This window comes from Erythrolamprus reginae, chromosome 12 (assembly GCF_031021105.1).
Source record: "Erythrolamprus reginae isolate rEryReg1 chromosome 12, rEryReg1.hap1, whole genome shotgun sequence".
NCBI classification, from domain to species: Eukaryota; Metazoa; Chordata; class Lepidosauria; order Squamata; family Dipsadidae; genus Erythrolamprus; species Erythrolamprus reginae.
The window spans coordinates 18,347,433-18,375,027 of NC_091961.1; the positions used below are offsets into that span (position 1 = coordinate 18,347,433).

The 27,595-nt window shown below is 43.4% G+C and overlaps 1 protein-coding gene across 17 annotated transcripts in view; it reads right to left on the minus strand.

Moving 5' to 3' along the window:
• PKNOX2 (PBX/knotted 1 homeobox 2) overlaps positions 1-27,595 on the minus strand; it is a 399,587-nt gene that overhangs the window by 76,715 nt on the left and 295,277 nt on the right. For all 17 annotated transcript variants that reach the window (XM_070765952.1, XM_070765942.1, XM_070765949.1 and 14 more), the window contains one exon: positions 2,281-2,452. In XM_070765952.1, coding sequence (XP_070622053.1) covers positions 2,281-2,452 — 172 coding nt within the window. The remainder of the gene's footprint in view (positions 1-2,280; positions 2,453-27,595) is intronic.

The window sequence follows — 27,595 nt, forward strand, 5'->3', positions numbered from 1 at the left end:
GTTGGATTAGAAGACCTCCAAGATCCCTTCCAACTCCATTATTCTATGTGCGTTGTTTACACTGACTGATTGTAGTTCTCTGGAAAATTTGGGAACATTCCTAATTTTTCCATTCTCCTTGGTGGACAATGGCATAAAATTCATAGAAAATAAAGGCAGCAGCAAGGAATTGATGAGTATTATTTGGTTGCTAGTCCAGATTGAGGCCAATTCTGTTGATGAATTTGAATGTAAAATGCAGTATGTTGACAGCGTTATTATTATTATTTACTAATGCAAAACCAGTGATGGTAAATCTGGCACAAGATTTATCCATATGCGGTTAAAATTTCTCACTATAGAATATGTAGCTTCCTATAGCGATCTTACCCATATGATCCCACTTAATACTTACTTAGAAATCTTGGTGCTATGGCTAAAACTTCTCATCTGAGAGGAAGTGGGGATTCTTAAGGGCTGTGTTAGAAGGATATAATAAGTCTTCTGGTTATGGAAGTGTGTTTCAGCCACAAGTACAGTCTGGAGCCAAGGACATCCTCATCTTTATTGCATTTAATTATGTTCCAGTAAAAGAAGTACATCAAGTGAGGTCAAATGATGGAAAGGGAAGGACTCTGTCAGCCTTATAGGAGAACAGCAGCATCTTACAGTGCTCTTGAATTCATTGGCAGAGCTTTAACTTTTGACACTGAATCCCTTGGATAAATGACACAGGATGCTAAACATAAGAACAGTGAACTTTAATATAATCTGTACAAAAATAGCAGAAGGGAGTTGGAACAAATTGCAAAAAAGCCCTCTTGAAACCAAGGAAGAAATCATTTAACTCATTGTGATCTCCTTCAAATCTTTTCCTGATAATGCCTCTAGAAGAAATGTTCATACTAATGTGCCTTAAGGAAAAAAAATCCCCTCTCCATGAAAACAAAAAAAGTAAAATTACAACTATTGCTGCTTTCATTTTTTTTTAATACATAACCCTTAACTTGCCTTTGTCCACAGCTCATTCATTCATTCTTGCAAGTCCAACTGGCAAGAAAGATCAAGGTGTTTTCTCCTACACAGGTGCTACAGGGATAAATATATTTTTCCAGGACAGAAATAGCTTTGTCATCAAGAGCTGATGCAGCAACATGTTGATTTCAGCCAAATATTGAAAGAAGATGCCAGAGAGAGGGAGAGTGTGTGTTTGCACTGTCTAAGTGGATGTCAAAGTGGCCAACCCAAAAACCTCAGTGTCAACAATTGGCATCTGCAGATAGTTGCCAAGGGTATTTAATAGTATGTATAATTAGCTGTCTTTTTAAATGTCTGGCACAGAGTTGTTCCAGATCACTACATGAAAGTTAAAAATGTTACCTCCATTGAATGATCTATCTTAGAATCCTTAGACTCACATTTGGTGGACTGAAATTGTGGCTCACAGGCCCCCATATTATTGCTGTCTTGATATTTTCTTTTATGTTTCATTGTTATTATAGGAGAAGCAGAAGCTGGGGGTGGAGTGAAAACAGGGTTTGGCCTAGAATCCTTATGTAGCCACAAGTGAAGTAAGTCCAACCTTCTTTGAGGGCCTAGGACCCTTATCTAGTGCTGACCAAGTGCTGGCTATTAGATGAGAAAATTCCTGTGCACAGGCTCTTAGCAATAAATCATTTTAATTGAACATTTCAGTCGTGCACCTGATGTAAGACCTGATATGGAGCTGATCTTTTCTGTCTGACAATTCACCAGTAATTTCCCTCTGTTTCATTTGTCCATATCTACCAGCTTGAAATGAGAGATAACATGTAATCTTCTATCAACCAGCCTCTTCAATAGCCGTCCTCCAATATTGATGGCCACCCATTTCCCATCATCTTGGCCTGGTCAAAGGCTACTAACCTATTTGAGTTGTTTGAATACAAATTGCTCAAGTGGATCATCAATGACCCTTACAATGGATGCTATATTTCGTTAAGAGAAGGGAATGTCATTATTAGAAAACATGTGGCACTTCTAAGGTTCTGAACTTTCTGGTGAGTGCATGGTGAAGGAGCAAGGGTATCATTGTAGCAGAGATCGGTGGTGAGAGGGCACAATTTATACAGCAAAATATGTGCTGTTCAATATAGTTTGGCCTCATTTATTGAAGTAGCAGAACCTAGGTTTCCTTGTGTTAGGTCAGAGGCCTTCAATATGAAGGCCAATGTGTTGTGAAGCAAGTGCAATGCAGGCGTTAACTCTGAAATTCAAGGAATATATATGTATGAGATAAAATGGTCAAAGTGGAAGAATTACCAAGTTGTCCAGCTCAGGATCATCACTGAAGAATGGTTTGTGCTCCTGTTCTTGCTGGTGTACGAAGTTCTCAATGTCAACATCAAAGCTGGCCGAGGTGATGCATTCTGAGCCCTGTGTCGCTTGTTCGCATTTCTCAAATAGCAACGTCAGGAGGGGGAAAAGAGGGTGCCTAAAGGGAAAAGGAAATAGAATGACATTTCAGAAACAAATGCATCAACAAGGCCATTTCTATCTCTCAATGGATACACAGCTTCATGCTGCTCTATATTCATGAATGCTGCTGCATTGGAATGCTCCCCTTCAATTCTTTTTCAAAGGAGATTAAAGAAACCCTCATGTTCCTGAACTTGCTTTAGTTAGGAGGTGCCTGAGAGGTATGTTCAAGAATCTTTTCTTTCATCTCAAAATTTGTTTGGGGCTTCCCAGCTTCCTACATTTCAGTTAAATCCTAAAGGAAAATATCAGGCGAGAAATCTCCCCAAAGAGCTTTTTTTTTCACATCAGGAAGCAAGAAAAGCAAGAGAGATGGCGGAATTAGAGATGTATAACTAGAAAAATAATTCAAACTTTCTACCATCGCCCAATAAGATAACTGAGAAAGAACTATTGGAAGAAAATTAAAGGAAAGAAAGAAAGAAGAAAGAAAAGGAAAAAAAGGAAGGAAGGGAGGGGGGGGAGAAAGAAAGAAAGAAGGAAGGAAGGAAGGAAGGAAGGAAGGAAAGAAAGAACTGAGGAAGGGGGATGGGTTGGGTGGGAAATTTCTTTCAGAGAGGGTAAAAGCCCGGTAACATACAGCAGAAGGATAAAGGGCAGTCTTGCATACAAACGTTCTTAGGTTTAAACCTAGCAAACTGGTTACGGGAAAGTCCTTCATTGCTTGAGAGCTTGGAGAACCAGCCAACAGACAAATAACCAACCTTGTGTACGACAGCTTTCATTGTACCTTCATGAGTTTTTCAGCATTTCAACAGACAACTAATCAGATATGCATCTGGAGACTATGTTGATACAACCTGTATTCTGCTTTCATTTTTCTTTTCTGTCAAACTCATTAACATGCGTCAGTCTAGTCATGGACAACATGCACAAACTTGCTTTGCAAATTGATTATTCACAATGTTAAGGTTGCCCAGTACAGGATTTCAGAACGAGCAAATGAATGGGATTCAGCTAAGTATAGTAAACTTAATGTGGTTACTCATCTGCCAAGCCTCATCAGACCCATGGAAACTAAGAAAGAGGGAAGAAGAATGGAGAGGTGTGTGAAACACTTCTTCGCCCAATAATTTGCCAGCAAGGCTACTCTGAAAAGAACATGAGCCAGACATAACAGCGAGATCAAATTTTCTTTTGATATATACAGTACTATTAAAATTCCTGTTATCATGATCTTTAACTGAATGAAACAGCGCATCATAGAGTGACAATGTTTGAAATAAGGTAGCTTAAATGGGCTAACTTACAGGACATGTCCAAAATCTGGGAACCAGGACTCCCAAGATAGTGACATTTGGGAAAGTTGTATCTGCTTCTGTGCTATATAGACCGCTGCTGTGCTGCATCTTCATTTGATCTTCATTTATTTATTAAATTTATATGCCACCCATCTCATTATCCAAAAAGACTCTGGGTGACAGTTTCCCAGCCACACTCGCAATTCTTCTTTCCTTCCTTCACCCAACAGCAGCCATGTGAAAGGAGACAGGGAGGGAGATTTCTAATGCCACAATTTCTTATTGCCACAATAATACTTAATGGGCAAGCCAGCAGGAAGTCGGAAGTAACTCCGGCATTCACTGCTCTTTTTGACTGCCCTTGGCCATTCAGTTTCTCCATTTAGATAACAAAATACTCTGAACAGGTGACTCAATAAGGCATGGTGTGTGTTTGTGTGTGTGTGTGTGTGGGGAGAGATGATGACATTTTCCTCCTTCCCTTTGCATATGTGGGAAATAGAAAAGAACATAAATATACATAGGTCCATTTTGCTAAGGGCTGAAAGTCTCACTGTTTAATTAAAGCACGTTTTCCTTTCTTTCTTGTCTTAAGTACTTTAATCTTGAAACTATCCTGAGAGTCCAGCAAGTTGAAAAGTCTATTATACAAAGCCACAAATCAGAGGCACCAATGGGCTAGTTGAGTTTTCCGGGATCAAAACAAAGAGAAAAGCAGAGGAAGGGGTTAAACTCTGATATAAGTCTTCATTTATAGCCTCTAATGCTGCACCATATTACAGTCTAATCTAGACTGATCCTAGTTTAATGCAAGATTCTTCCAGCCACGAGCAGAATACGGAGGTGGGGGCAGGTGGAGTGAAGTTTCCCTGGTCGTAATTTAGGCAGCCCTGCCGAGGCTTAGCTGAGGGATATGAAAGGCAAATTCCAGACGGTGTTATGAATTATTTCGTCTTATGAACCTTCCCACTTTCAACAGATGCCTGCTGCCATTTAAACAGCCACTAGATCAATTAGAAATGAAAGGCACAAATCGACCCTGCGCAAGGGCACTAAATTACTAGGAACTAATAATCCGAGCAGTAATGCCAGGTGGCTGGAGTTCAGTGACGTGCAGGCCCTCCCCCTTTCCGCAAACCTTTGCACACAGCACCAATTCCTTTTCAATGTTATGAAGGAAATTAAAAGCGCAAAGTGATGGGAGGACAGAGTGAATCACACCACACCTGGCCTGGTGAAAGCTCTGAGGAGCAAAGTTACACGTGGCTGGCCCAAGACTTTGGCAAAACAACAAAATCTGCTAGGCTGCCCCTTTAGACCAGCCCCATCCTAGATAAACTGCCCAGAGTCACATAGTTGATATGGTTAGGGCAGAAATTAGATAGATGGATGGATAAATGGATGGACGGACAGACAGATGATAAATATGACAGAAAGATAGACAGACAGACAGACACACAGAGAGATAGGCTCTTAAGGAAGAAAATCTTTTGGAGACTTTTATTTTATACAACAAATTTTCTCAGCCTAGAGAAAGGTAGTCCTCAATTTATGATTGGTCACCATTTGAAGTTATGACCAATCCCCAAAATGGGATTATGACCCGGATTCAAAATTCCAATAGCCAGATCTTCTCTGTGGTCATGTGACCAAACTTCAGGCATTGGGCAACATGGCCGCATTATTTCCACATCCTGTGGTCACATGACTATGTTTTATGATGATTTGCTAAAAAACAGGACTAACTTCCCATTTCCACCATGACTGTATCCATAGTGAACCAATGGTTTGCTTAATAGCCGTGGCAGCCCCTTTATGACTGCTGCGTTTGCTCAATGATTACTGTAAAAGGTTTGTAAAATCAGGTTGGTCATATGATTGACCCATTTTATGACTTATGACTATCACGAGCAGGTTCTCTTGTGGTAGTATGTCAAGGGCTGCCTTCAGATTAAAGATGGCTTACCGGGGGATTGTTGGAATCCCCACAGGTCTCTGGGTTGTCAATAGGTAATTTTCATCAGATTAAATGTGAAAAGCTCAGATTTTATGAATGCAATTAGTCCACGGGATTTTAAGACACCCCCTTGTCAAGGCTTAATACCAAATATATGCTACCACCTATTTATTCTTTGAGATATCACCACAAAATACTACTACTACTACTACTACTACTACTAATAATAATAATAATAATAATAACAACAACAACAACAACAACAACAACAACAACAACGAGTTGGAAGGGACCTTGGATGTCTTCTAGTCCAGCCCTCTGCTTAGGCAGAAAACCCTGCACTACTTCAGACAGATGGTTATCCAACATCTTCTTTAAAACTTCCAGTGTTGGAGCATTCACAACTTCTGTAGGCAAGCTGTACCACATTATTTCATTATTCATTATTTTATTATTTTAACTGTCAGGAAATTTCTCCTTAGTTCTCCTTAGTTGCTTCTCTCCTTGTTCAGCTTCCACCCATTGCTTCTTGTTCTACCCTCAGATGCTTTGCAGAATAGCTTGACTCCTTCTTCTTTGTGGCAACCCCTGAGATATTGGAACACTGCTATCATGTCTCCCCTGGTCCTTCTTTTCATTAAACTAGCCATGTTCTTGCAAATGTTCTTCATATGTTTTAGACTCTAGTCCCCTAATCATCCTTGTCACTTTTCTCTGCACTTTTTCTAGAGTCTCAACATCCTTTTTGCATCGTGGTGATCAAAACTGAATGCAATATTCCAATTATGGACTTATCAAGCTCTTATAAAGTGGTATTAACACTTCACGTGATCTTGATTCTATCCCCCTGTTAATGCAGCCTAGAACTGTGTTGGGTTTTTTGGCAGCTCCTGCACACTACTGACTCATATTTAAATAGTTGTCCACTAAGACTCCAAGATCCCTCTCACAGTTACTACTGTTGAGCAATGTACCATATAAACTGTACCTGTGCATTTTGTTTTTCTTGCCTAAATGTAGAACTTTACATTTTTCACCACTGAATTTCATTTTGTTAGCTAGCACCCATTGTTCAAGTTTGTCAAGATCCTTCTGTATTTTGCGCCTATCTTCTGGAGTGTTGGCTATTCCTGCCAGTTTGGTGTCATCTGCAAATTTGATAAGTTCCCCATCTATCTCCTCGTCCAAGTCATTGATGAAGATGTTGAAGAGTACTTGGCCTAAATCAGAACCTTGGGGAACTCCACTGCATACATCCCTCCATTGAGTACTACATGTTGAGTGTGGTTGGTTAGCCAGTTTGAATCCATCTGGTGGTTTTCCTGTCCATCCCACATTTTTCCACTTTATTTAATAGTAGGTTACGGTCTACTTTGTCAAAAGCCTTACTGAAGTCCCAGTAAATAACATCAACAGCACTTCCCTGGTTCACGAATTTTGTCACTTTGTCAAAGAATGCAATAAGATTAGTCTGGCATGATCTGTTTTTGACAAACCCATGTTGGCTTTTGGTTATTACTTTGTTTGCTTCTAGATGTTCATTGATTCGTTGCTTGATTATCTTTTCCAAAATCTTCCCTGGTATTGGGGTCAGGCTGATAGGTTTGTAGTTTCCTGGATCTATTTTTCCCACTTTCTTGAAGATGGGAACTACATCAGCTCTTTTCCAGTCCTCTGGCAATTCCATGGTGCTCCAGGATCTTTGAAAGATATAGTTCAGTGGTTCTCAGATCTCGTCTGCCAGTTCCTTCAGAACCTTGGGGTGTATCCATCTGGTCCTGGTGATTTGAATTTGTCTAGGGTAGAAAGGAGTTCCTTTACCATTTTCTTCCCTATTTTAACTTGTGTCCCTAATATGTTATTTGTCTTGTTGTTTTTGATAGGTTAGACTGTTTTTCCTTTTGTGTAAAGACAGATGCAAAAAACATGTTGAGTAGCTCTGCTTTCTCCCTGTTGCTTGTCACCTTCTTAACACTTTCTCCCTGCAATGGACCAATTGTTTCCTTTTCTTGTTTTTAATATGTTGGAAGAAGCTTTTTTTGTTACTTTTTACTCTTGTTGCAAGCCTTTGTTCATTGTGAGCTTTAGCTTTCTTCACTTCATCTTTACATGTTTGGGCTATTTGCGGGTATTCTGTTTTAGCCCCAAATCTCTCAATCACTTCTTTGATCATGGAATTGGCTTTCCAATTCAAGAATTTAACCACTTATCACCCTGCCCTAAATTTTTAATGAGCACTTTTTATACATGTTCCTTTTGTCTTTCAATTTGTCAGAGAGTTCTTTATGCAACCATGCTGGTTTCTTTTGTGACTTATTATTTTTCCTCTTCATTGGTATTGAACTAGTCTGGGCTTTTATAATCTCATTTTTCAAAATTTCCCAAGCTTCGGAGAGGGGCGGCATACAAATCTAATAAATTGAATTGAATTGAATTGAATTATTATTATTTATTAGATTTGTATGCTGCATCTCTCTGGAGACTCAGAGTAGCTTACAAGTTGTTTTCCACTTGAGGATTCTCATCCATGGAATCTTTCCCAAGTTCTCTCCAAGTTTATTGAAATTAGCTCCCTTAAATTCCAAGACTCTAGTTTGACTTTGGTCTACTGTTTGTGTTTGCATAATGTTGAATTCCAGTAGCACCTGGCAGACATCTGACCCCTTTCAAAACCTTGTTATCCTTTCCTAAATTTATATCCCCTACAATTGAATCACCAACCAGAAAGTGGCTTCTCTTTTTGGATACCTTGCTGCTCCTGTGTGACTGATATGTAATATGTGATTCACACTTTCCACTTTCCAAGATAAGTTCTTCATCTTGGACCATAATCCCCTGCTTAATTGAGTTATCGTTATCACAACTACCTTGACCTGTCGCTTTAGTGTCCCTATTAAGGTCAGCCAGGGCACTATATTTGTTGTACTGAGACACAGCAAAAGCACTGTCTTTGCTCTCACCCTGCCAGATCCCACAGTTGTCCATATTGCCCTTCTCCTGCAGGTAGGTTTGTGGTAGAGGGGGCTGGTAATGTGGCTCAATAGAATGGAATGGCTGAATTTTGCACCTGAGTACTGCTTGCAGAGCACATACTAGAGATTCTAGATAGGTAATATGTCCAGGTAGACTAGTAATTTGTTTACAAAGGGGATAGTATCCATATTTGAAAAGAGTACTTTGAAACACAGCTGTAAAAAAAGTAGTACACTGAACTAAGCCAGTCATTTTGAAATAAAATAGAATCACAGTCTCAAGCGCACTAACCCTGAATGTATTATTATTATTTTTGGTTTATAATTACATGATTTGTACAGCATTAGGCGCGTGGGCCACTACCTTTCTCCTCCTTCTCTCACTCAGTCCTTCCCTCAGCCTCTATGAATTGAAACAGAAATGGGAAATGGCTTTTCCCCTCCTTGCTCTTCCTTCTCAGCCAATAGTTCCTCTCCCTGACTCTGTGAATGGTCTGTGTTTGAATTCAAACTGCAAATGAAAATGGCCCTTTCCCACCTTTCTCCTCCTTCCCAGCCAGTAGCTTCTCCCCAGTCCCTTTGAATTCAAGTAATAGAAAATGGCTTTTTCACTACCTTTCTCCTCCTTCTTTCACTCAGTGTCTCAGTCCTTCTTTCAGCCTCTGTGAATGGAAACTGAAACTGAAATATTCATGGGGGAAACCATACCACTGCATGAAACCCAGCATTTGGATATAGCCTGTCCTTATAAACCCCCTTCCCCTTTTAGAACATATTCTATCTTTTATTCTTTATTGCAGCTATGCAGTCACTATTTTTTAGAAGATCAAATATGCCTCAGAAAAGTACTGGCAAAATATCAGCTATTATCAAGTGGAACCTTACAGCAGTGGCTCCCAACCTTTTTGAAACCCCAGACCGGTTCCGTGGAAAGAGGTTTTTCCACGGACCAGAGGGGGTCATATTCTACCTGCATCCCATGGATGTGGCTTTGCTTGTTTGTGCAGCTCGGTTTCTGGCATGTTGCAGCCTGGTACCGGTCCACGGACCAATGGTTGGGACCCCTGCCTTACAGAGTGTTGAAGGAAACCATCAGATTCCAGATGCTGCAGGCAGTTGAGGAAGAAATGTGATATACAGTGGAACCCCGACATACGAGCAGCTCTACTTACGAGCTACTCGAGATACGAGCTGCGAGATTAGAGAAATTTTTGCTCGACTCACGAGCTCACATTCGAGATACGAGCCGAGAAGACCCGGGCTGGCTTGCTTTGCTTCCGAGCGGAAAAGCCGTGCGTGTGTTTTAAAACATCGGAGCCGGCATGGGGAGGCTTTTAATCAGCCCCCGAGCCCCCAACCCGGACTCGGGGGTTGATTGAGAGCCTCCCCATGCCGGCTCCGATGTTTTAAAACACACGCGCGGCTTCTTTGCTGACTCCTGGCGAACTTCCCCGCTTCAGCCGACGTCTTTTCCCCTCAGCCCTCGGGCTTGCACGCATTAATCGCTTTTACATTGTTTCCTATGGGAAACAATGTTTCGACATACGAGCTGTTTGACGTGCGAGCCTCCTTCCGGAACCAATTAAACTCGTAAGTCGGGGTTCCACTGTATTGACTCAGAATTTGGGAGTACCACCAGTTTTCTCTTTCCAAGAATTAATGCCATTTGTGGCTATAAAAGAGACAAGGACAATGTTTCAATTTGGCATATTTGTTTAATCAATATGAATGGAAGCATCCATTCATCTTGGGAAAAAGTCAATCCTGAAGAGAATGAAGAAAATAATATCATACAGGAATGCTTTTATTGATTCCCTCTGCCTAAGAGCTTATTTCATTCATGGAGACAACTCGAAATAGTTTAAGCGATTTGCCACCGATAGGGGAAAAAATGTAGGGAAGAATATTGTAATAAGGAGAGTTGTGGCATTATAACACGATTCCCACATTATATTAAACCTTACAGTATAGTAAACATTATAGGTGATCTCAGCCACTGCACCTTGCATATCCCAATTTATAGCTTAATATGTGTGATTAATTGTGAATAACAAAATTGAGCAAATTAGTGGGGGGGGGGTTCTTAAAAGTTCCATGAGGAGTTTAAAAAAATCACATGAAAAAAGAAAAGAACTGAAGGGCAACCAACAAGATATCAGCAAGCACACTCCTACTACATTTTGCTACAAGCTAGAATTTTCCCAGGCCTTCTGGGCTTGCCCAGCTAGGTGACCGTAGACCTACACAAGGAATACTACATGCACGCACACACACCCCTCAAATCCCAGTGAGGGTATGGCTAGCGGATGAAGCCAGAACAAGGCCGAAATAGAACTATCCTAGTCTCCCTTAATTTTCAAATTCAGCAAAAACATGTGACACATACAGAATATAGTTTGTTGGCTATGAATAAATTAATTAACTGCCTTGGAAATGGCCCTGGGTTGGGCCGAGAGGCAAAAGGAAGCATTAAGCTCTTCCCATAATTGGGTATACCAGGCTGATTTGACAGAAAAAACATATAGGTAACATATAGGTGGCTGTGGGTTTTGCCTCCCAAGGACAATCCCATCTGTCCGTCCATCACCCTGGGGGGGGAATTATTGACCCCCTCAGAGAGGGTCCGCAACTTGGGCGTCCTCCTCGATCCACAGCTCACATTAGAAAAACATCTCTCAGCTGTGGCGAGGGGGGCGTTTGCCCAGGTTCGCCTGGTGCACCAGTTGCGGCCCTATCTGGACCGGGACTCATTGCTCACAGTCACTCATGCCCTCATCACCTCGAGGTTCGACTACTGTAATGCTCTCTACATGGGGCTACCTTTGAAAAGTGTTCGGAAACTTCAGATCGTGCAGAATGCAGCTGCGAGAGCAGTCATGGGCTTACCTAGGTATGCCCATGTTTCACCATCACTCCGCAGTCTGCATTGGCTGCCGATCAATTTCCGGTCACAATTCAAAGTGTTGGTTATGACCTTTAAAGCCCTTCATGGCACTGGACCAGAATATCTCCGAGGCCGCCTCCTGCCGCACGAATCCCAGCGACCGATTAGGTCCCACAGAGTGGGCCTTCTCCGGGTCCCGTCAACTAAACAATGTCGGTTGGCGGGCCCCAGGGGAAGAGCCTTCTCTGTGGCGGCACCGGCCCTCTGGAACCAACTCCCCCCGGAGATTAGAACTGCCCCTACTCTTCCTGCCTTCCGTAAACTCCTTAAAACCCACCTTTGCCGTCAGGCATGGGGGAACTGAAACATCTTCCCCTGGGCATGTTTAATTTATATATGGTATGCTTGTGTGTATGTCTGTTAGTATATGGGGTCTTTTTAAAAATCTTTAATATTTTAAATTGTCAGATTATTTATGATTTGTTTCCACGTGTTGTGAGCCGCCCCGAGGCGGCCTCTCCCGCAGCTGCAGCCCCCAGCCGGCTTCCTTGGCGGCAGCAGCAGGTGAACTTTGGGACCCGGCGGCAGCAGGTGAGCTTTGCAGCTCTCAGGTGGCAGGAAGGGCTTGGGCCCAAGGTGGGCCTGCAGGGGCAGTGGGGCTGGACAGCTCTGGCGGGCACAGGGAAGCAGGCCGGGCAGTGAAGGTGTTGCCACCAAGCAGGGTTTGAAGTAGGAGCGGGAGGGTGCCGGCAGCAGTAGCCATGGGGCGGCGGTGGGGCGGTTAGCTGCCAGCGGGAGCTCCAGCACAGAGGCATTGACAGCGGCGGCTTGATGTGTTGCTTGACACTGTACATGCTGGCACCTCCATTCCGCCCCCCCCCAATGGTGTCCCTCTTTCCCAATCTTAAAATCAGATCACTTTAGCATAAAGGGTTTGGGAGACCTGCAGCATGCTTCTGGGGGCTGGGGAAGACAAAAACACCCATTTGCCAAAAACGGGTGAAAAATGGGCCTTTTTTTGCAACAACAGTGCCATTTTTGCCTTCCGCCAGCTCCCAGGAGCTTTCTGCAGGCATCCCAAACCCTCTGCCCACCCCAGTTTTACAAAAAATTGGTGAAAAATGGGTCTGTTTTTGTGAAAAACAGGGTGCACAGAGGGTTTGGGAGGTCTGCAGAGTGCTTCTCGGGGCTGGGGGAAGGCAAAAATGCCTTTTCAAAAAACGGGCCTAGCCAACAGCTATTAAGTTAGATTTAATTGATGGAGAACCCAGACAACAAAATTTGATTTTCTTTTAGGAGTAGCTTTTTTTCCAGTGACATATATGTAGAATAAGGAGTCTTATATAAGTAAATGTCACAATAATAAGAATTTTTGGAAGAGCCACTGTTAGTTTAAAATTTGTGAATATACCAGTCTGAGGAAGGTAAAGAAGGTGGAAGAGGAAGTAGAAGGGGGTAGAAGAGAAGGAGTAGAAAGAGGTAGAGGAGAAACGAAGGAGTAAGAAGGTGGGAGGAGGAGAGAGAGCGAGGCGAGTGCAAAGGAAAAAGGGGGGCAGACTGACGATTGTTCAATGTAAGGGCAGAATAAGATACAGATTTTTGAATGATTGATAAAAATGTATAACTATGTATTTTTAATTTTAATATTTTAAGGAATGCATATTAAGGAGAAAATTCCTGACGGTTAGAACAATTAATCAATGGAACAGCTTGCCTCCAGAGGTTATGACTGCTCCAACACTGGAAGCTTTTAAGAAGATGTTGGAGAACCCTTTGCCACTGTGAGTTATCCTACAATGACTTGGTTGTGGCAAGTTGTCTTGCAGTGAGTTGGCTATGGTAAGTTGTTCTGCAGCATGTTTGGCTGGCATGGTAAGTTGGGAATGGCAAGTTGTTCTAGACCCCTTCTACATATGGACCAGAAATTTCTTCACTGAACAATGGTTCTCCTTTAAGGCCAAAAGCCTGCTTATAGAGAATTGGCCTACTGAAGTCCAGTGTTACTGACTTTGAATGGCAGTTTCATGCCCTATAATCATTCCATATCTTTTTCTAGCTAAAGTTGAACATAACTTGGATCTTTCACAAGTAAGATTTGTGGTGTAGCACTGAACTACTGCCTCTCTCCTAATGGAGATAAAAGGCCACAGTAGATTTGTTTTTTATATCTGCTAGAAACCACATCACTTCTTATAGACCCATCTATACCGCCAGGCATGGGGGAGTTGAGACACCTTTCCCCCAGTTTTTTTTTATTATTATTTATGTTTGGGTATGTATATGTTGTTTGCTTTTTTAAATATGATAGGGTTTTATGTGCTTTTTAATATTAGATTTGTTTTCACTGGACTATTGTTTTTATTATTGTTGTGATCCGCCCCGAGTCTTTGGAGAGGGGCGGCATACAAATCTAATAAATTGAATTGAATTGAATTATTTAATTTTTAAAAGCTGGAAAACTATCTCTTTCAGACAGATTATGCATCAGCCTTCTTAATAGACCATACAGGAAACTAGACTACGTGAATTAATTCTACTTTATTGTAAGGCAAATTGACAAAATCTTTCAAGTCTGAAGGTACAAACTTCCCACTGTCTCTTTTACAGACTGGGAGGATGTCCCCTTGTGTCTCTTTTTCCACCCATTGCACAGCTGCAGGCTATGGCCTCTCTTATCTAGCTATTCCCTAGGTGGTACCATTCTCCCTGCACCCATTTGCCAAGGTCATTCCTCCATGCTATTACATTATCTCTGCCCCATAATGCAAGGTTGGGATTGCTAAGTACTTAAAAAAAATATCAAACTAGTTAAAACCTATGGTGCAGCAGAGTTCACTACTGACCCATCTACACCCCACCCTCGCTCTCTTTTTCCTCCCCCCCCCCCCCCACCATTTTACCTCCCCGAAGCCATTCAAAATTTGGAAGAAATAAATCTCTCTACACTAATTCCGGGCAAGTTTGATCCTCGTCAGCGCAGAACAAATAAAAGAGCTGAACTGGCCTGACATTTTACTGCAGAAGAGAGGTCGTTTTCAGCCCCTAATAAAAAGGATTTGACACAGGCTAATAAAGAGAAATGAATTCCTCTAATGGCCTAATTTAGCACATTCAGCACTGTTCTGCCTGCAAGTGAGCCAGGAGGGAACTGCCAAGAGAGAGAGAGAGAGAAGAGAAGTGAATGGCATGAAACAGAGGGGGAGAAAGCAGGATTTAAAAAAACTATTCTCATATTTCTCATTGACTTTTTCTAGGAGAGCAACAGGCAGAGATGGGTGTTCTCTGTGAAACAAAATGAGAGAAACAACAGGCCATTTGCCAAAGTTTGCTCTACCTGAAAAAGAAAGCATACCCCCCCCCCCAGATGCTAGGCTGTTATCCTTAAAAAAATCCAATGGTGACGATTTCACCAACACTTCAATAATTAGTTCCACCATTGAATTATTGTTAACTTGGGATTTTTTTTCTCTCCTGCATATCGGAATCTGTATTGCTATAATTTAAAATGAGTCTTTCTCATCTCATAGGGATGCAATGGCTCAATGGTTGGGAAACTGAGTCCCAGACCGTTAAAAGTCTACAGTTCAAAAGGCAGTTTGAGACTTGTGTGCCACGGGACGGAGTGAGCTCCTGTCACTTGCCACAGCTTCTGCCAATCTAGCATTTCAGAAGCACATAAATGCAAGTAGATTACTAGCAGAGGTGGGTTCCTACGGTGCAGTCCAGTGCGCTGCTCCGGTAGTGGCCCGCCGATTGTGTAATTTGCGTGCGACGGTTCCAGTGCTGTCTTTGCACACTCAGATCCTCCAACTTCTCCTTGGGTGATATAATTCCCATTGATCAACCTCACTGCCCTTCTTTACACCTAATCCAGTTTCTCTGAACTATTTTTAAAATATGATGTCCAGAACTGGGCACAATACTCTAGTGCTATCTGACCATCGCAAAATATTATTTCATTTGATTTGGAAACTATCCATCTACAATGAAGCCTAAAATCATATTATTCTCAGCCACATTGTACTTTGATTTGTGATCAACTACAGTAGGAAAATCCTGTATATTATTACTAAAGTGGATATCCTCGGTTAAATATCTGTAAACCTGTTCATTTTGCTACGTTTGCTCACCTTCCTAATAAATCAAGATCATTCTGAATTTTCTTTGTGTTTTTTACTTATTCCACCCACTTCTATATTGTCTGCAAAGTTTATAAAGAGTCCATCCATCTTTTTATTTAAATCATGAATGAGAATGGTGAAGAAATTGAGCACCAGGACTGAACCTGATGTACCAACTGGATATCACATTCCACTTTATTAAATAACCACCGATGCCAGTCTTCAGTATGATTTTCAAGCCCACTGTGAATCTACTGTCATTCAGTCTGTGCTGAACTATCTTGTAGTCATGGGTATTTTGTAAAATGCTTTGCTGATGCCACGTTGTATTGCATCCACAGCCTCTTCAATCTATGAAGTTACTCAATCAAAAAATGAAGCAATATGATCTTCATTGGCTCTGCTGCTTTTGTTCATTTATATATTTACTGAAAAGAGCATCATGTGATGTCAAAGTCAGGCTTGATTTTTAAAATGAAAAGCAATATACAAAACTCATAAATAAATTTGAAGAGCTCCTCTGGGTTAGGTAAATGAGCAATAGATGTTATAGATTGAAAGTAGTGTTCTGAATTATAAGTATCTGTAAACCATCACAGGTCTTTAGGGAGTTGGTTGTCTATAAACAACAACAACAAAGTAATTGATTGCATGTTAGGCTGTAGCTGCTAGTTAGGATTTATGCAAAGTCAAGTAATATTTGATATTGCTATGGCAATGTTTTTGCAGCCTTACATGTAGAAGAAAAATACATTAGAATAAAAAAGCGATTCTAATATCCCAAATGTCTTCTATGGTATTTTTAGTAGAGAGAAAGAAACTTGGACTGATCTTCTGAGCAATTTCGATCCAGCTTTGGTCAAAAAACTCCCCTAGAATGTGGAAAGCAAAAGTTCAGAAAGGATTTCTATGGGAGGAACCTAGAAGTCAGTTCACCAGATACCAGGGCTCTCCAAACTTGTTTCTGAAGGTATAACAAGAGAGCAAGAATAGGTTTTGTAATGTTCTTTTTATGGATGATAAAATTCCCAACATGCTATAAACTCAATGCAGTAGCTTCCCAGGTATTCAACCTTTTTTTCCCCAGAGTGACCTCAGCCAGGAAAGTTGACCTCAATTATAGACCCAACCAACTGTGCTACAAGCTGAATATGGGACACTGCTTGCCTTACCCCCATGAGTGACCTTGGAATCTTATATTGACTGTAAGAGACTTTCTAGTCCATCACTAATCCAGGAAAAACCATAACTTAGCAGAGCATTAACTCTGTAACTCCATTGAAAAGCTACATTGGTCTGTCTGTCATTGGTCTGTCTGTCCCTTTGGAAAATCCTTTTTCCAAGAATCATGGCTCATCACAGCTTGGGCAGGAAGCACAGTGCATGAACTAGCTTCTTGTCTTATAAATTCAGATTATTTTGAGTTATTTCCACATGCGTATTGCTAGTATGTCATCACCATAGAACAAAACAAATCATGCTGCATTTAATAAATTAATTAATTGATTGATGTAGTCTCCCATCTAACTGAAGGCAACTGTGGATCATACAACAATAGATAGTTTGGTTCTTTGCCTGATTGGAATTTATCTAGCTAAGACTTAGATCCAATTGCTAAAGGCTATGAAGGTTTCAAGATAATATTTCCTCTGCCAAATGGTGAAATAGAAGAAGTTGTAATTTAAAAACATCAGCAGATGGCTTTGGGACTGATTTTAAGGACTACTTTTGTGTTTCGGTTTTATTAGGCATTTTGTAAAAAATAAAATACGGCAATGTAAACCTAATCACAGAATATTTTTGGGAGGGGGTGATTCCTACTGAATACCAGTAGAAAATGCTGCTGGTGGTATTTCATGATATTTTAAAAACCACATACACTTTTTACAAACTTCAAACTTGACAGCTTCAAGACTTGTGGACTTCAATTCCCAGAATTCCTCCACCAGTCATGCTAGCTCAGAAATGTCCACAAGCCTTAAACTTGCTAGATTTGAAGACTCTTGCACTCCTATCCCTTAACTCAAACAAACAAACAAACAAACAAACAAAATAAACAAACGAGGACAATTCATTTTGTTAGTTGTTCCTTTAGTCACAGAAATGGCTAGTGATAGAATCATTTACAATTACAGTTCCGTGCTGAGGTTGCCTTAATATTACTACTATACCATGAGGTTTTCAAAGACCCCTCTCTTGACTACTCCAATTTTCACAAATGAAATGCATGGAAATATATGGTGATGATGATAAACCTGACATACTCCTTAAAAGGAGTGTTTCTAGAGCAAAGGTCTCCAGAGTTGTGGACTACAACTCCCAGAGTTTCTCAGCCACCTTTGCAGGGTGAGGAACCTTTGGAGTTGAAGTCCACAAGTCTTAAAGTTGCCAAGGTTGGAGACCCCCATTTTAGAGCACTAAAGATTCAGCTAAACTCCCGTTTTCCTCGAGAGAGAGAGAGAGAAGGCTTTAAGAAGCTGCAATATTTACTAGGAAGTTATAAACTGGGAACACATCTTATCCCCCCCTCCCTTTATGTATTCTTATCTATTTGTATCTTTCTGTTCCCACAACGATCCAAGGTTTTGGTTGGGCCCCTCGGGTGAGAAAACTGGTTGGCTTTGTACCGGGAGTGCTTGGAACGGTGCGGGCTTTTCGCTTTTCTCTAAGGCGGCATGACATTTCCTTGTTCTCTTCTCTGGCAGGTCCTGGGGGACGGGATCGTTCAGACTGCAGGGCACCACCGCCACTGCTCCTGCCATGGAAAGGCAGCCGAGGGGGAAAGGCTTATTTTTCCCTCAGTTGCCTTTCCATGGCAGGAGTGGGGGCGGCGGGAGGGGGAAGGAAAGGTTGACTAACCTACCAAGGGAGAGAAGCGCAGCAGCTCGGCACTTGCAAATCTTTTCCCCGGTCTTGAATCAACTTCATTTGCTGTAACAACCTCAAATGCCTCAAAAAAGAGTTGCAAGTGCCGAGCTGCCATGTTGCTCTCCTCGGCGCCTCTCTCCCTTGGTAGGTTAGTCATGCCCACCTTTCCTTCCCCCTCCCGGCCGCTGAGGAAAGCAGCGTGGCAGCTCAGCACTGGCAACTCTCAGCAAATCAACCTCATTTGCTGTAGCAAACTCAAACGCTGCTGCCGGCAGAAGCTCAGCTTAGCGCCGCAACCTTGATGTAAGAGACGGAAGAGGAGACCGGGGTAGGGATGGCAGTGAAGGAAAGTGTGTGTGCGGCCGTGGGAAGAAGAACAGGGTATCTGCGGCAGGGTGACTGTGGTGACGGTCAGCAGCAGTGGCAGCAACCTTCCCGTAGTCCGGCAATAGCGGCTTCTCATTCAGTTTGACAGTAGCGGCCGGTGCCAGCTGCCAAACTGCGTGGAAAGCCACCACCGCCAGACTACGGGAGGGCTGCTACCACCGCTGCTGACCACCACCCAACTGCATTCGGTGTATAAGACGCATCCAGTTTTTGGTGCACTTTTTTGCGGTAAAAAGGTGCATCTTATACACCGAAAAGAACCGTTGTACATACCTGAACGGTCTTCTCGATGCACTGGAAGGAGAGTCCAACATGGGTAATTACCAATCCTATTGGTAGAGACTGAGTTAATTTAAATATTTAAATACGAGGTAGCCACCGCCCCTTAGCAGCCCCCAATACCTCAGTTTTAAAAACGAAGACAGTATAGAGGTAACACAATTTTATTGAACTTCAACCATATAACAAATGACTTTAAACCTCGCAACCCAATAACTCCGGCGACCTGGCAACTACGCCGGGTGGGTTTGGACTCTCCTTCCAGTGCATCGAGAAGACCGTTCAGGTATGTACAACGGTTCTTCTCCACTGCACTGGGAAGGAGAGTCCAACATGGGATATACCAAAGTTCACATCCCTTGGGAGGGAAAAGGCTGTGCCACGGTCGACGGAGAGGAACACACCCTCTGTAACACACGTCTCCCAAAGGAAGCTTCAGCCGAAGCAACCGAGTCCAGTCTATAATGACGGATGAAGGTTGTAGGCGAAGCCCAAGTCGCTGCCTTGCAAATGTCTTCAATAGATGCCTGGGTATTCCATGCGGCAGACGCAGCCGCACTTCTGGTGGAATGTGCAGTTATGCCCGCCGGAGGCGATTGAGACCTAGCTTTGTACGCTTCTGCAATACAATCCTTAAGCCAGCGACTAATAGATTTAGATGAGACCCCTAGTCCCATAGATCCTTGAGCAAATGATACAAACATCCTGTCAGTTTTCCTGAACTGATCAGTCCTTCTGATATAAATCTTTAAGGCCCTCCTAACATCTACCTTGTGCCACCTCAACTCCAACGGATGTTGACCATGTGTACAAAAATCAGGAAGGACCAACTCCTGCGATCTGTGAAACCCAGAATTGACCTTGGGTATAAAGGCCGGATCCAGCCTCAGTACCACTCTGTCCGAGTGGAACACGCACAAATCTGACCGAGTAGACAGAGCCGACAATTCAGATACTCGGCGCGCAGAAGTGATCGCCACAAGAAATGCAGTCTTAATTGTCAGCAGTCGAAGTGAAATAGACCTGAGCGGCTCAAAGGGAGGTGCAGTCAGAGCTTTCAGTACGAGAGCCAAATCCCAGGTCGGGAACCTATGTACCGGAGGTGAATGGGAGTTGACAGCTCCTTTAACAAATTCCCGTATCCAAGGGTGTTGCGCTAGTGAACGGGAAAACGGTACATGTACAATGGTTGCAAGAGCCGCTATTTGTCTTTTCAAGGTATTTGGCGCTAGACCTCTGTCAACACCTGCTTGCAGGAACTGTAACACCAAAATGACCGAAGCTTCTTGAGGGTTAGCACGCTGTTCTAAACAAAACCTACAAAAGGCTGCCCATGTAGCTTGGTAAATCCGCACCGTAGACGGTCGACGGGCAGCCTGCATGGTATCAACCACATTGTCCGGGATACACTGTTTCCTCAACCTGAGCCTCTCAAGTGCCAGGCGGTCAGCTGGAACCACTGCGGGTTCGGATGACACACTGACCCCTGGCATAACGATATTTCGCAATCTGGAATCCTCCACGGGGAGGACACCGAAAAGGCTGTCAGGTCGGCAAACCAAGGGCGTCTCGGCCAATGGGGAGCCATCAATATCAACTCCGCTCCTTCTTGCACCATCTTGTCCAACATTCTTTGAATCAGGCATGTAGGCGGAAATGCGTAAAGGAGACCTTTGGGCCAGGGAGACAACAGTGCGTTGACCCCTTCCGCACCTGGCGTTGCGAACCGGGAATAAAACCTGGGCAATTGGGCGTTGTCCGGGGTTGCAAATAGATCCACTGATGGTACCCCGAAGCGGCGGACTATGCTGTTGAAAAGAGCCGGAGCGAGTCTCCATTCCGAGGGATCGATGGTCGCCCTGCTCAGCCAGTCCGCCTGCACGTTGCTGGTCCCCGCAATGTGCTCCGCTCTCAATGAAGCCAGATGACGTTCGGCCCAATCGAAGAGAGCAGTAGTCTCGAGCATTAGACGCTGTGACTTCGTGCCCCCTTGATGATTGAGATGGGCCCTGGTCGCTACATTGTCTGTTAGAACCAGTATGTCTCTGCCCTGAACCCAGAAGGAAAAGGCCTGAAGTGCCAGAAACACTGCCCTGAGCTCCAGAAAGTTGATATTGATAGGAGCTAGGTCGTCCTGGGACCATAAACCCTGAGCCATATGGGGACCCATGTGAGCCCCCCAACCCGACAGACTCGCGTCCGTGGTCAGAACCAGATGGTCGTGACTGTGGAGGGGGGAGCCCCGAAACAAGGCTGGGGACAACCACCATCTCAGTGATTGCTTCACGCTTGCTGGAATCCTCACCTGCCGGTGAGAATGACTGACCTTGACCTTTTGGTACGGGAGTAGGAACCACTGGAGCCTCCTGATGTGATGTCGAGCCCATGGCACGATTCCAATAGCTGATACCAGAGTCCCGAGTACTTTGGACAACATGGCCAGCGACACCTGATGTTGTCGACACAGATCGCTGACCAGTCGCCGAATGTTGAGAAGCCGTTCCGGTGTCAAAGAGACCGTGTCCTGGGTGGTATTTATAATAGACCCCAGATGCTGGATGCTGGTAGAAGGCACAAGATGACTCTTCGCCTCGTTGATGGTATAGCCGAGGCTCTCCAGGACCTCCCGTGTGAGAGCCAAGTCCTGCTGCACTCGAGGCAGTGACTTGGACATCACGATGATGTCGTCCAAGTATGCCATCACCCGCACAGACCGGGCCCTGACATGCGCCGTCAATATGTCCATCAGTTTTGTGAATGTCCGAGGCGCAGATGACAGGCCGAACGGCATTGCCCGGTACTGGTAGTGAGTACCGTTGAGGCAGAACCTGAGAAAACGACGATGAGCCGGCCAAACAAGAATGTGCAGGTAAGCATCTTTCAGGTCTATTGATGAAAGAACGTCGTGATGACGAATAGAGGCGAGAATCGACTGGAGAGAGTGCATCCGAAATCTCCGATACCGGATGAAGACATTGAGAGATTTCAAATTGAGGATCATGCGGAACCCTCCTGATGCTTTTGGTACAAGGAAAACGATGGAATAAAAGCCTGTTCCTTTGGCATGCTCGGGCACTCTCTCTATCGCCTTGATGTGCAAAAGATGTTCTATTTCCCGCTGCAAATGAAGATTTTTCAACGGATCGCGGGTCGATGGACACTGGACAAAACGTTGAGGTGGGGGCTGAAGAAACTCCAGACGCAACCCTTGAGCAATTGTGGCTATCGCCCATTTGTCGGTGGAGATACTTCTCCAGGAGGCACTGAAAAGTTGTAGTTTGCCTCCTATGGGCGCTAGCGAATGAAAGTCACTTGGAGTTGCGTTTGAAGCCCCGTTGGTTTCCCCTGAAGGGCCGCCTAGCCTGCTGATACCCCCTTGGTCGGTCTTGAAATGGTGCACGGTCACCTCGAAAGGATGACTGTCCATACTGGCCCTGCTGAAATGGCCTGACATTCTGACCCACCGACGAGGAGGAGTCCCAGCGAAATGGCTGGCGACGATTATAAGGATTAGTACGACGCTCTTGCCGTCTGTACGCTCTGGGAAGGGACTTCCGTTTGTCCTTATCTTCAATTAGGACCGGATCCAACGACTCCCCAAACAATTTCTCTCCTTGGTAGGGGGAGGACGCCAGGTTCCACTTGGACTTGAGGTCCGCTGGCCAGTTCCTCAGCCAAAGGAGTCGCCTGGAAGCCAGAGAGGTCGCCATCCCCCGAGCCAAAAACTTCGCTGCATGCAGGGTGGCATCGGCGGAAAATTCAGCTGCCGCTAACAGCTTACTGATGTCCTGTCTTAAACGGCCATCATCTGGGCCTAGACGGGCCTGAACCTCTTGCAGCCATATTATAGAGGCCCGGTTGAAAAAAGAGGCCGCCGCAGCTGCCCGAAACCCCCAACTGGCCATTAAGTGAGACTTACGCAATAAAATCTCCGCCTTTCTATCTTCTGGCTTTAGGCTGTCGCCAGTCTCAGAAGGAACTAAAGCCTTTGAAATTAGAGTCATTACAGGCTGATCAATGGGCGGAAACTCCAATAACTTCTCCATATCCTCATCCAGCGTATAGAATTTACGCTCCATGACCGAAGGTCCCTGAGCTGCTGCTGGAGTGAGCCAGGGACGCTTAATGCCTTGTATGAAGATGTCTGAAGATGGCACATGGTCAGTCTCAGGCTGGGGTTCTTTAAAGAGGACTGTAGATGGTTTAGGGTCCTCAGTGGAATCCGTAGTTTTGCTAGGACCTGGCAGGTCCACTGTTTGTTTAGCCTTATGAAGCAACACCTTAAAGAAGGATGCCTTGAAGAGACCTGCTACAACTGGTGCTTCAGGAGCGGTCTCGTCATCAGAAAAGTCATACTCCTTCTCGGTGTCTTCCAACTGGGAAGGTTCCTCTACCCAGGACCCCATACCCGAGAGGGGCGGTACTGACCAAGGGTTTCTGGTTCGACCAGGGCGTGAATCCTGCACTCTTGTTGCCATCCCCTGTGAATAAGCATCTGTAACAAGCTCCTGCAAGGCTGGAGACATCTGTTGCCAGGTATCAGGGTTTACTCTGAGTCCAGCTGCAGTGGGAGTAAAGGTTGCTGTAGGCCCACTTTTAAATGCATGTGCAGCAGAAGCAGAAGCAGGCCTAGGTTGACTAAGGCCTGATGCAGAATAAACAGGTTGAGGCAGAAATGGAGTCTGCCTTTCTGGGGACCAATCCCTCTCTGACAAGGCCTCCACGGTACCCAACTGGGGAGCTTGTAAATCCCTGGCCTGGAACACCAACTGCGCAGGGAGAGGCGAGGCAATCCTAGGTGTCAGGATGGCTGCCTCCAGCCTCTGCTCTAGTGCCATAATCCTTCTCTCTGCCTCTTTAAGGGATGAAGATGAAGGCTTGGATTTGTCTTTGGGCTTTGGCTTGCCCTTATCCTTGGGCACTATGCTGGGGGAAGATACTTTTTCAGGCATTTTATCCTCCATGCTACTTACAATTGACAGTAGTTAAAGCAATACAAGGCCTCGGGAGTCACAGAAAGAACGTTCTCCTTACAAAGAACTCTCTCCAAAATGGTGACTAATCACCTCATAAAGGCCACACATGCGCCCTGTAGCCTGCACTCCGCCTGCTGATTGGCTGCACAATTATCTCCTGACAGCAATGGCGGGCGCGGGAAAAATCGCCCAAAATGGCGGCCCGCGAACTTAACCATTCCCCTCGGGGCTTATCAGAGACCCCACTGGAGGGAAGAGCCCACCGTCCTTCCATTTAAGGCCTTCTTCGCCGAACACAGCGGCTTTCAAGGCTCCCGGAGGCGGCGATTCCGGCGGCGGCGGGGCGGCGGCGGCGGCTTTATTCCTCGCCGCCGAACAGCTGAGAGGCGCTGGCGCCTCGCCAAGTCCTTTTTTTTGCCGCGAAGTCCTCTCACAAGCCTCCCAGTGAGGGGGACGGACCCCCTCACCTTCGGCTGCCAGCCAGGTTTGGCCACTGAGGCCAGTGACCTCAGGCTGGGTCGCTCCCCGATTGGCATGGTACCCGCTGAGGGAAGGGAAGCCCGGGGAGAATAACGGTGGGGGTGGTGTCCACGGAGGACAGAGACCCCTTCAAGAATCCTCTTCTTCATTCTGTGATCTGCAGGAAGAGAAGAAAAACAACATTAAACAGGTTATTTTATTTACAGAATTCTTATTTTAACTATTTTAACTATTCACTCTTTACAGAGGAACAAAACTCAAGTCTCTACACTTAGACTGAGTTTTTAAAACTGAGGTATTGGGGGCTGCTAAGGGGCGGTGGCTACCTCGTATTTAAATATTTAAATTAACTCAGTCTCTACCAATAGGATTGGTAATTACCCATGTTGGACTCTCCTTCCCAGTGCAGTGGAGAAATACGGTATTCTATTTCTCTTTTCTTTCTTTCTTTCTTTCTTTCTTTCTTTCTTTCTTTCTTTTCTTTTCTTTTCTTTTCTTCTCGCAGTATATTTCTCTTTCAGTTCCAGATTTGATAGCACTTGTTTAAACCAGAGCAATTGCCTCTGCAGTGACTTTTCCTAAGCTTTTCAATTTGTAAGAGGGACAGTAATCTTCCAAACTTCTCATGATGAGTGATTAAAAACCCCCAGAGTTAGCATAGTTAGCTGTATTCTTTTAAAGGTATGAAGCTCAGTAACTTGCATGTTTAAAATAACTAAGGAACATTCATAATGGTATACATTTAAAATGCATTTAACTCACTGTTCAGTGTTTTAAAAAATCCAAAGCAGGGGACAATTAAAAAGCAATTGACAATAAATTAAAAACAATTAAAATTAATATGTATTCAATACAATTTTCTAAAAATAACATGGTTAAAATAATTATCAGCTTCAGAGCTAAGATTAATAGGGATAACACAGTAATTTGGTCAGATCTGTTACAGAGACACATTTGCTTGCACATGTACATGCTCACTACATTTAGATATTATTAAAATCAATGAGTTTTGAGAAAGCCATTATCTAAACTTCAATAGGAAGAAGCCACTACTATTTCATCCAATTCACTCTCAGTAACAACTGATAAAGTTTAATTCCAAAAGAAAGTCATTGAAAACTTCATTTCCATTTTTAAAATTATGCTGTATGGAAGGCTAGCCATATTCTATCATAATAATTGCTGTGTTTATTTTAACGTTGTCAATTCAATTCAATCTTAATATTAACCGCTCCAAACTTGACTGTAAAAAATATGACTTCAGTAACCGAGTTGTCGAAGCATGGAACTCATTACCGGACTCCATAGTGTCATCCCCAAACCCCCAACACTTTACCCTTAGATTATCTACAGTTGACCTATCCAGATTCCTAAGAGGTCAGTAAGGGGCGAGTACAAGTGCACTAGAGTGCCTTCTGTCCCCTGTCCTATTGCTCTCCTATATCTCCTATACCTTTCTTCTATTCCTATATCTCTTCTTCTATTCTTTCATTGATATGTTCTATTCCTATACCTTCTTTTCTATTCTTTCATAGATATATTTTACTATGAGTATCTCCTCTATAACCTTCATCATGTATTTTACTATGTGTATATAGATATATACCCACTAAACCCTCTTTGTGTATTGGACAAAATAAATAAATAAAATAAATAAATAAAATAAATCTTTTGTTTCTGATTATTTCTTCTTGTACTCACTCCAAACTACTCTAATCAATAAATATTGATTAGATATTGCCAGGTGCAAAGCGAATGTTTCTAAGAGTAGAAAGGATTATTCATGGCAGGGGTGGGTTCCACTTACCTTCCCATCGCAATGTCACACAAATGACCCTCTGTGCATTCGCAGAAGTCTCTGCACATGCGCAGAGGGTTCTTCGCTGGCTGTGGCAACCAGAGAACCAGTTTGGGGGCATGGAAATTTCCACTACTGGTATATGAGAACCAGTATGAACTGGGAGCAACCCACCACTGATTCATGGGTTTCCTGCTTAATTTATGCAGGAAAAACTGGGGGAGGCAGGGGCAGGAATTATACATCTACCTTGAACCAGGGTTGGGTTCTTTCCAATTTGGATCGGTTCATTATCGGGTCACCCGAACTGATAGTGACCCGCTGGTGATGTCACAATGTCACTGAACCGAACTGGATCGATCGGTGCTGGTCCGTGGATGCCACCATCTTTTAAAATTTTCTTAAATTTTAATTTTTTTTATTTTTTTAAAAAATTCCTTCTGAGCATGCACAGAAGCTAAGTTTTCAGAATGCTGCTTTTTCTTCTAGTCCTGTCTTGATAGTATAAACCATGTCAACACTTTGCTTTTTGGAAAGACAAATAGAATGGAGGAAGGAGACATTCCTGAAGGAGGATGCAAACACAGGAGTTGAGCCCATCAAAAAGTGAGTCTTTTACATGAGCGCAGAACTTAGATCTTTGAAGGGCTTCTCAAGAGGTTTAACTTATTTTCATTGTTTTGATTTTCAGTTTCATATGTCCCACTCCAGTTCAAAGTTTTAAGCAACACAGGGATATTTCCTCTAAGGTGTTTGCAAGATTATTTAAAAAACATTTTAGATCTAAACTTGGCATCTTCCAAAACTGGATGAATTTCTTTGCCTTTTTAGAAAAAGAATCTGAGAAAAAGAATGTTTCACACAATTCTTTAGCCACCAGCAGCTTTAAGTGAAAAGTTCCTGATGGAAACATTCGATTCTATTATGAAGATAAAGATAGAGAGATTAAGGAAAAGTAAAATAGAAAATGATCCCAAAGCAACCGAGTACATTACAGAGTTCAGCACTAACCATAAATCTATCCCAAAGTACATTTCTCTGAATGCTTATGGAGTGCACTGTAAAAGAGCTAAGCTTCCTGATATAAATGAAGATTCTGATAAACGTTGCAATCAGTGTGCGTATGTGAATTATTA